At 43.1% G+C, this 10734-nt stretch overlaps 1 protein-coding gene across 2 annotated transcripts in view; it reads right to left on the bottom strand.

Moving 5' to 3' along the window:
* Positions 1-2018: 2018 nt before the first annotated feature.
* Positions 2019-10734, bottom strand: part of TTL (tubulin tyrosine ligase) — a 31570-nt gene continuing 22854 nt past the window's right edge. For both annotated transcript variants that reach the window (XM_077925503.1, XM_028724920.2), the window contains one exon: positions 2019-9139. In XM_077925503.1, coding sequence (XP_077781629.1) covers positions 9025-9139 — 115 coding nt within the window. In that variant the 3' untranslated portion in view covers positions 2019-9024. The remainder of the gene's footprint in view (positions 9140-10734) is intronic.

The following is a 10734-nucleotide window of genomic DNA, read 5'->3' as shown; positions in this document are numbered from 1 at the left end:
CAGTCCCGCATGTTGTCTTTACCTTTACCTTTACCTTTTACTTCTGCTGCTGCAGGCAATCGATGGTATTCAACTAACTTTCACTCAGACACATTGAAATGAATGAACCTGACTAAGTTACGTCCATTGATTTCAGTGGGTCTGTCCTGGGTAAAAGTTAGTTGGAATGTCGCCCATAATGCCTCTGAACGTCAGCTGCTGGGAATTCACATGTGGGCTTCCCATAGGTATCTGGTTAGTGTTATTTCGAGGTTACAGTTTAAATACAGTTATCTTCTGGTAACCGCCAAGGTCTAGCAGTGGAGAAAGAGCAGGAGCAGTCTGCCTGTGACTTGCCTCACCAGAGTGGTGCATGCTCTAGTTATCTCTTGCTTGGATTACTGCAATGCGCTCTACGTGGGGCTACCTTTGAAGGTGACCCGGAAACTACAACTACTCCAGAACGCAGCAGCTAGACTGGTGACTGGGAGCGGGTGCCGAGACCACATAACACAGGTATTGAAAGACCTACACACAATTCCAAGTGTTGGTGCTAACCTTTAAAGCCCTAAACGGCCTCGGTCCAGTATACCTGAAGGAGCGTCTCCACCCCCATCGTTCTACCCAGACACTGAGGTCCAGCACCGAGGGCCTTCTGGCGGTTCCCTCACTGCGAGAAGCCAAGTTACAGGGAACCAGGCAGAGGGCCTTCTCGGTAGTGGCGCCCTCCCTGTGGAACGCCCTCCCACCAGATGTCAAAGAGAACAACTACCAAACTTTTAGAAGACATCTGAAGGCAGCCCTGTTTAGGGAAGCTTTTAATGTTTAATGTATTACAGTATTTAATATTTTTTTGGAAGCCGCCCAGAGTGGCTGGGGAAGCCCAGCCAGATGGGCGGGGTATAAATAAATAATAATTATTATTATTTATTATTATTATTATTATAGGAGACAGGGCCGGCCCACCCATGAGGCCAGGTGAGACGGCTGCCTTGGGCGGCAGGAGCCAGAAGGACAGCAGATCCAGCCTTCAAGGATCGCATCCCCTCTTGTGGTGGCAGCTGCAGCGTGCTCCTTGGAAGGTAGATCTGCCTCCTCTGCAGCCCCCCGCAGGTGTACCAGCACTATGGTGGCTGGCCCGGAGTCTCAGAACACCTGTGCTCCGACAAGATGGGTTATGGGGAGAGGTGGCAAGATGGTGCATAGGGCCAGTGCGCTTCTGCATGGCAGGGGTGGGGGCTGCAGGGGAAATGCCATTGTCACCAAAAGGCAGCACTTTCCGTTTTGCCTCAGGCTGCAAAAACTCCTGGGCCGGCCTTTGAGGGAGTGTTTTAGGGGGATACTTCTCTGGGGTTGTGGTGCTCATCTCGCTTTATTGGCCGAGGGAGCCAGCGTACAGCTTCCGGGTCATGTGGCCAGCATGACTAAGCCGCTTTGGGCGAACCAGAGCAGCGCACAGAAACGCCATTTACCTTCTCGCCAAAGTGGTACCTATTTATCTACTTGTATTTTGACGTGCTTTCGAACTGCTAGGTAGGCAGGAGCCGGGACCGAGCAATGGGAGCTCACCCTGTCGCAGGGATTCAAACCGCCAACCTTCTGATCGGCAAGTCCTAGGCTATGTGGTTTAACCCACAGAGCCACCCGCGTCCCACAGTAGTAGTAGTACGTAATTATTTATTTATACCCCGCCCATCTCGCTGTGTTTCCCCAGCCACTCTGGGCGGCTTCTCACAAAATAGGTTCTTCATCCCTTTCCCAAATGCTTACTTTACTTCCCTGCAGATGCATGATTCTCTCACGCATTTAACCAGGGAAATGCTTCAAAGCAGATGTGGGTTTATGGGTAAATACTGAAGAGGAGGGTAAGGATCCTGCCTTAGCCTCTCTGTTTCATTAAGAATATACCCCTTGCTGACCGAGGGACTTCAAAAAATTCTTGAAAGACAAGCTGTTTACCTTCTTGTTTGTATATCCCTGGGCTCCCACACATTTTAATCCTGCTTTTTCAAGAGAAAGAGACGAACGCACAAGTAAAATTAGGTTTTATATTTTTAATTCGCTTATATTTTTAATTTGCTCGGGAGAGGTTTGAATACGAATGTCAGCAAACCATGCACTGCTTACAGTCACATATTTCATCAGACACAAAGATCCACACGCTACAATATTCTGAAGATGAAAGATCGGTATGACGTAACTTCAGACACTGTGTATATGACATGGTTTCAGAACCTTTTTTTATTTTTAAACAGACAATGCTCAGAGAATGAGACATGCATTGACCATTCATACACATTCAGTCCTGAGGACTCTCAAATACAGGGCAAAATGCAGGGCTCCCCACATGAATGAAACTGGTTTTGGGGTCAGGAACACCATTAATGTGTTTGTAATAACTTGCATGCCAACCACTTAAATTGTAGTAGGAGCACATTTTAGAGATTTTAGCACAGAAGGGGTAGTTTTATATAGGATATTTTTCCTATGAGCTAAAACATGAATCCACTTGGAAAATAAAATCCTGATGGGAAGAAGGTGGGTATGTCTCCTTTCCCTGTTTCTCCTCAGATCCTGTATATAAAGGACTGCTGTTTGCTAAAAGGGGTGCCACCCATTTTGTAAAAGAGGCCCTGCTGTTCCTTCAACAGTTTCATAACAGGCAGAAATTCAGTAGGAGCAGCCTAGAGTAGGGTAAAGCTACACCACTTGAATTTCTGCTTAGCTACTGAAGGCACAGAGTCACTGTCAGGAGTGATAGTGGCCAAGCCACTGGTTTAAAAGCCGTCTTTCTCAGACAGCTTTCCCAGTTTCCTGCTGTGGCCATTTTACCCCTTTTTGTTTTCTAAAAAGGGCTTTTGAGATTTAGCCAGAGCCTAAAATACCTTGTAAGGAGAGTGATAGAGGGCAAATGTCAGTCATCAGTAGAAACCATCTGAGAAGGAAACCCCTGAGAAACAGTTTGATCCTATGAAAGTTTTATTTCAGTAGCAAGTCTCACTGTATTCAATGGGGCTTGCTCCCCAAGTAAACATGTTTAGGAGGATAGCCTAAATGTTTTTATTTTCTTACCTATTGTTTCTGGCAATTGTTTCTAAAAGTGCTTGCATTTAAAAAGAGCTTCTACCTTTAACACCGCCATCTTCTAAGTCTTAAATTACTGTTTGCCGCAGAAATTGAGTTTTCTAACTCCTCAACAGTAAATTATACATTCTGCGCGGGACGGACCACTTGAGCAAATCCTTTTAAAAACTCAACAGAGCAGGCCTCATCCAGAAATTAAAGCAAAAGAGGGCAATCCTATATGGGTCTACTCAGAAGTAAGTCCCGCTGAGTTGAATAAGGCTTATCCCCAGGTAAGTGGATACAGGATTGCAGGCTGAGCTGCAATCCTGTATCCAATGCAAAATTAAGACAAATTGCACCAGGATAAATTATACTAAATACTGTATTGAATTGACAGATTACGCCACTGGCTAACTTTAAAATGAAAAGATGTCAATCTATTCGCATTGGGCTTTTTCATGGATTGGTTGGGCTTTTTATTTATGTATTTAAAACTGGACAACATGTCTCTCTCAAAATGGGGCACAATGTACCAATTTTTCATTTTTGCGAAAGTGATGCTTCGGATCGTTCGTCCATTCACTCAAGTCACAATCACGTCTTGTATTTAAGTCTGCCTTGTCACTATCTACTGTACGTTTCAGTCATTTTATGGAACAAATGTACATGATATTTGCACTAAGAACGTGGGTATTTACACCTTAGTACTTGAATTTCCATTCTCTTATTGCTTTGAAGGTTTGGCTGAGCAGAAAACCGTTTCCGAAATCCTACTGGAAAAAAGATCTGCAAGTCATTGGATTTTGACAACACAACAAGGTTTCTAGGATGCATGATTCCACCACAATACAAAGGACACACAAATCAGTTACAGCGTAGAAAAGATATCCCCGAATATCAAAAGAGGCCATACACATAATTGTCTTACATTGGAACACAGCCCTTTTTTTAAAGAGAGATCTTTTTTTAAGAAAAGCAAAAAAACTTATGTGCTATATTTGTGTTCCTAAACAAGGCTTTCCCACAGAACATTACAAAGCCAAAAAGGAATTTTCATAGCGATGGGCAGAAATCCTAAGTCCACAATTAAGTGCTGTCCTGTTATTCTGCATTTGTTAAACTCGTAAGAGTCATGCTGTGCATCACATTTTGTTTGCTGCGTTTTGTCATACAAAGTCTGCCTGCAAAGGTAGTTTCAGAAAACTCTCCAAAAGTTGGTAAAGTGCCCACCATCCAAATCTCTTATTATCTAGTTTTTTACTTTCTAAAATTAAGAGAACTGTATCCCATTTTCATGTAAATGCATTTCTAACTATAGGTCACCTACTCAAGTCATATCAGCAATGAATTATGAATGTACTGGATGTTCAAAAATTGTTTGAATACCCGAATTTGCATTATACATTCTTCTACTTGCAAAAAAGGGATTAAATGCAATAATCCAAGGAAATTTTAACTGTTCCATCAACAGTTCACATCTTGTCTCCTCAGCTATAAAATTACATATCGCAATGATTTTTTATTGTGGGGGAGGATCCAGGTAGTTAATGGAACAACAAACGCAGTGTTAGCAATTAGATGGTGGGGACAAATGACGATGAATGGAGGAAAAATGCAAAAAGAATGTTTAAATGAAGACATCAACAATAAAGTCTCAATAGAGAGAAAAATAAAGCAGAAGTCATGGGCTTAGAGCCTAAGATAAATTAAGGAAGACTGTGAAATGAAAGTTTCCTGTCTCCTTCCCCCTCTAGAACTATCTTGAAATGTTCAGGAGATTCTCTGAAACAACCTGGGCTCCTGGAGGAAAGGGAGAATTGTCTGAATTTGGGTTGACCTCAACCTAAATTTGGGCAATTCCCTGTCCCCCATCAGCCCCCTTTCCCAATTCCACGAGGCCTTTCAGAAGGCTGCAGGAGAGAGGAGACAACAATGTATACTTTCCTTCCATGTACTTCTTAGCTTATCATGCCATGATCCTAAAACCATTCAATATTTATACACCCCTCACTATTAAAACCTGAGTGGCTGAATGTCTAATCTGAGATCTGAAAAATTCCCAGTGCCTTACAGCAGTGGTTTCTTGAGCAAAGTTTTGGGCAATACTAGGTTTGTTGAGGTCCTCCTTCCTCCATGAGATGATCACTCATGGCGGACAAGCTTCTGCAAAAAGAAGTTTGCATGCCGCTCTTCACTATACAAAGATTCTCCCGCAATATTTGCCACAGCAGAGCACTGGATGAGTGTCAAGGTGTGCTCTCTACTCTACTCAGAATGTGTGGGCCTAGCATCCTACATGAACTGACTCTGCAACCCAAAAGGAATTCTCTGCAGCAAACAGAAAGCCCATAGCAGCTTCTGCAAAGGAGAAGCTCCATAGCTCAGTGCTAGAATACATGCCCGAGACTGTGGAAAGGCACTGTCAACCAGAATACACAATACCAGGTGAGACAAATGTTCTCAGGGCTCAGTCTGCCCTTGAGCTCAGAGGAAGACAAGGATGAAGAGGAAGTGCCTTTAGGGAACTTATCATCCCTCCACTTCCAGATCTTCTAGACCAGAAGATCTTGCTTTGATAGACTAATCAGACTCTGAAGACACAGCCCAACACAACTCACAGTGTCCTCTCCTTCCATAAGCAAAACCAGAAAATAACCCTTCAAGTGGAGGCAATGTGGTCAATCGGAGGACCAGACCACCCAGCCTTTGTGAGGCCTTCACATCTTTTCGAGCCAACAGCTCTCCTCTAGCCAATACTTTCTAAAGTGGGTTATGGCATGTTCTGCCTTGGTGGATGTCAGTGGCGTAGCGTGGGGGGTGCAGGGGGGGGCGGCCGCACCGGGCGCAACATCTGGGGTTAGGGCAAATCCACAGGTTAGGGGGCGCAAATCCACGGGTAAGGGGGCGCAAATCCATGGGTTAGGGGGCACAAATTACTTGCCTTGCCCCGGGTGCTGACAACCCACGCTACGCCACTGGTGGATGTGAACCTGTTTTGACTCTGTTCTGCCAGTAAATGCCTCTTCCATATTAGGGAAGCAGAAGAAACTTTCCACCATCTTTGCCTGGGGAGCCATTTTCCATTCAGAGGGGAGGCCATATTACCATAGGAACAATGGCCTCACACTGATAGGGAGCAATGGTCTAAAATGGCATGCAGTCCAATCCAAAATCCAGTGAGAGTTGCCAACTGAATAGCAGGCAGCGGGGGACTGTCTCGGTCTGGCCTCTCGTAGTAAGCCGATTTGCAAAGGCAGCATGTTTACAATGCAGCAGTAAGTGTCATCAAGATGCTGTTAAACCCCAAGAACAAGGGCTAGTTAAAAGTTGACCCCACCTAAGCCAGAGCAATTGCATTTAGTTCCAAAGGAGATACACTACATTAACCTAAGTATGTTGGAAGCACCTTTTCGCCACTGAAGAACTTACAAATTTGTCACCCGAACATTTTAATGACTTGTCAGGCAACTTAATCTGGTTTGATAAAATGCCGAAGGCATGCTTCTGTAGCCAAGTCTGCAAGGGCAACAAGAGTCATAGATGCAGAGCAGTTAATGTTTGCTTTGTGTGCAATCACAGCCGAACCCCAAAGCTGAGCAATCTCAAGCACGAGTCTGAGTACAAGACCTAAGAGTTTATAGAATGCTCACCACGCTTTGCTCAAACATTTTTGCAAAGCTTTCTTGAATATTAAAGCTGAAGCTTTGATCCTAAGCTCTCAAACGTGAAGCAAGTTCCATTGAAACTAGCAGAATTTATTTCTAAGTAAATATGTATAGGACCAGGTAGTATGTTTGCAATCAGTATCTCATGTCATATTATGCATTCTGAGGATACCACAAGTGCAGCAGATGATACACGAGATCTAATTTCGCCTACCTCTTGGGTTCCTAAGAGACCATAGCGACTACCTTAAAAACAAAGTTCTAGTATCTTTTTTTTCCTATTGCACTCAGCCTTATTTACATGTAAGTATGTTTATGGTTGAACCCAGAACTTCCAAATGCCAGCTTCTTTATATAATAAACTGAATCTTAAAATAATTTATTTTATGTGATGGTCTTGTGGATGCAATGTTGTTGCTAGTTCTAAACTATACAGAACTGTTTCAGAGAAATAATGGCAGAGAGCAATTATTTCGCGGTTGCGAAAGGGGTTGCTCCCTCCATTCCACCTAGTTCACAGTAGACTTAATTTGCCATAAGGTCCAAATTGGGCGAAAACTGCTTTATCACAAACCATAGCGTGCCTCCTAACCATGGTTTGTTTCAATACTGGTTGAGACTCAAACCAGTGGTTGTGGCGACCATAGTTTGCTCACTGGGCAATCATGGAGAATTATAGTTACTGCAAACCAAAAGGGTGGCATGGAATATGAGGGAAAGGAGGAAGCATAAGAACTTCCAAGTCGGTTCACAACCACCAAACCGTGGTTTGGCTGTGACGTCTGAACCAAGCCACAACATCTGTCAAACAGGAAAGGGGTCAGTGGCCTGTATTTTGGAACCTCCGAAGCCTTAGAATAAGATGAAGAGATATGCAAAAGGATGGTTTTTTTTAATGCAACAGAAGAAGATGGCAATGTTCCTTTCCAGTGATCTCCCCTCGTTAAGAAATATGAATAAAACGAACCAAAAGAGTAAAAGTCAAAGGGGGAAAACAGTTAAAACACAAAAGGTGGTGAAAAGGGTTCTGCAGCCAATGACTGGAGTCTAAATGATGTGAACGTTTTTTGGGGGAAAAGGTCCTAATGCTAGGACACACGTGCTATGGTTTCAGTGCCATTTTTGCTATTTTTAAAAAAGCAATACCAGATCCTGAGGAATAACGGATGGAAGCTACATTAAGGATGGCCTGCAAAACCTCTGGCCAACCAAGCTAAATGCTGCCCATTATCAACTATGCACGGCAATGTCTCGGAGGCATACAGCCCAACGCTTTGCATGTTCACGTAGAAATCAGTCTCAATGAGCCTTACAGGTAAGTGAACATAAGACTGCAGTCTTAACAAACCTTTCATTTCAAAGCTGCCTGGGTCTACAGAGAGAGATTGTCAAGGGTCTGCCAAGCCACAGGAACACGGCTGGTTGCCTTGACTTGTTTAGGTCACGAGTTGTGCCGGCCTGTATTAGAGCAGGGATGACAGAACCTTCAGGTGATGTTGGACTCCAACTCCCATCCGCACCAATCAGAATGGCCAACAGCTAAGGATGATGGGAATTGTAGTCCAGTGCCATCTCGACAGTTAAACAATGCCCACTCCTGCATTATTGGGGTGGGAGTCAAAAGGGAGATAGCAGTCCTTCAGGTTAGTTTTCTGCACGTTGTAATGTTCAATAATAAAAAAACACAACAGGTTTTTTTTAAAACTCAACACACACACACATATATATAACAGTTTTTAAAGGAACAGTTTATACCCCACAGATTTTAAAAAAAGAAAAGCTATAGAACAAAGTAAGAATAAAATAAGTTACTTATTGGGAACATAGCTAAGGCACTAGAACTGCAGCAGGTGAAGGAAACAAAACAGAACAAAACAATACCCACATGACAGTATGTCAAGTTGACAAAACCTCCAAGGCATGGAATCCCTGGAAGAATGCTTTGCTAAAATAATTTATTACATTGGAGGGGTGCGAAAAACAAAACGTCCCTGTTTTTGCTCACGTTAAAGCAGAACTGTTGCACTGTTCTCCTACAGAATTTCCTTCCATTGCAAGAATCCTTTCAAATGCAAAGGTGTTCCAAAATACACACACACACAGCATTGATGAGACAGCTTTGGTTCATTTTGGACTTTTCTTGGAAACTTGGCATCCCTCCTAAATTTCCGAGACATCGTTCTGTATCCTTTCTGCCTGGTGAGCAAGTGTAATGATCGATCCAAGCTTCCTCTTTCCCCCCCAAAATCCGTAGGACGCAGTTCTCCCATGTGTTTTGGGTGGACGTTGTTTTTTTTTAAAAATGTGATCATCATCACAACTTAATAAATATTGGTTCCTGGCTCTGCTTCTGTGGAGTGTCACTAAGAGGAAAGACACTAGAGATGGCTACATCCACTATACCTTGGCATAGCTCTGCGTAAAGTTTCCTAAAAAATAAAAAATCAGAAGAGACAAGTTTGAATTAGAAATGTTGATTGAGCATAGTGTATGTACACGTACCTAGGAGTACACTCGCCTGAACAAAATGGGACATACTCCTGAGTAAGCATGGACAGAATAGCACCGTAAAGCAGTGACATTCTTCAGAACATCAGATTTCGTATCATTTCCTCTCTCGGCAAAGGACTACTGAAGCCCCTTTTATCTAGCCCCTTTAAAAAAAGCCAGTCTAAAACTGAAATTAATTTATTATAGCACAATGTTCTGTCATCAGTGTAGCTAACAAAAGCAGACGCGGGGGGATTAGAAAGAATATTGTGGGTTTGAGGGGCCAGTTTGCATTGTATTGTTGAAATGTCATGTTATGACTAATAATATTTATTTATAATTCGTCTCAACCTAAACCAAGGCTCAAAATAAATCCTCAGCGTTACTGCCGGAAGACAGTCTTTCTCCTTTGATATTATGGAGCTGGGAGAAACAGGAATCTGAATCCTAGCTAAGATCCCTCACGAATACAGGCCGCTGCCACCCTCATAAGGATATTAAACACACAGCTGGCCAAGGGTCTAGGAATGCAGGAAGACACCTGTTTTTTTTAACTGCTAGCCCAGTTTCCCCTTCATGTGTCGTTTTGCACAGATGCACAAATAGTATCTGGCATTGCTAGCAAGCGGTACAAAGAAACAGCGGCGTAATGCTTTCCATGCACCAGCTGATATCTTCGGCAATTTAATTTCCAAATATTAAGATTTAGGGCTGCTGGGGTTCATTGCCTCTCTGGCCTCCACCTCCCCTCCCCTATTATAGCAGAGCAGGACAGACATGAAGTACAGGCGCTTATGGTTCCTGGAATCCACATGTATATGTGCAGTGTGGATGGCACTGTTGAGAGAGGCTAGGAAGTGGCTCTCTCGGCAGATCCCGTCTATCTTACCTGCCTTCCCTGGGCAGCGATGCACCCTTGCGCAAAATCTAACCAAGTTTCAATGTGCTCGGAGCAATCGCCATTGTGCTAACAATTCTGCCACGACTTGTAAGGTAATAAAAGCATTCTGGGAAATGATATATAATGAATTGAAAAAAATGTTTAAATTAACTTTTATAAAACAAAAACCAGAGGGTTTTCTTTTTGGAATTGTAGGTTCCAAGGGAGCATAAAAGACTTTTTATGTATGCGATGATAGCAGTACGGATGCTACTAGCCCAGAGATGGAAAGAAGAGAAGTTCCTACTGGAGAAGAATGGCAAATGAAACTTTTGGACTATGCCGAAATGGCAAAATTGACCGGAAAGCTCAGGAACCAAGACGACAAAAAACTTTAACAAAGAATGGGGAAAATTTATAATTTATCTTTGAGACCACTGTAAGCAGATGAAAACACTAGCAGGATTGCAGTAACAGTTGTAATGTAGCAAGTACTATGGAGATAATGGAGTTATATAAAACATGGACCGTATTGCCGCATGAAAGGTTTGATAATGGGACCCATGGAGGAGAAGATGGGAAGTCCAGAGATTCGGAGGAATCTGTTGATGTGTGTGGTTGTACTGTTATAAGTTTATATTTGTAAAACCAAAT

The sequence above is a fragment of the Podarcis muralis genome, chromosome 3 (genome assembly GCF_964188315.1).
Source record: "Podarcis muralis chromosome 3, rPodMur119.hap1.1, whole genome shotgun sequence".
Lineage (NCBI taxonomy): Eukaryota > Metazoa > Chordata > Lepidosauria > Squamata > Lacertidae > Podarcis > Podarcis muralis.
The sequence above is the reverse complement of the archived record's forward strand: the minus strand, read 5'-3'. Positions and strand labels throughout refer to the sequence as shown.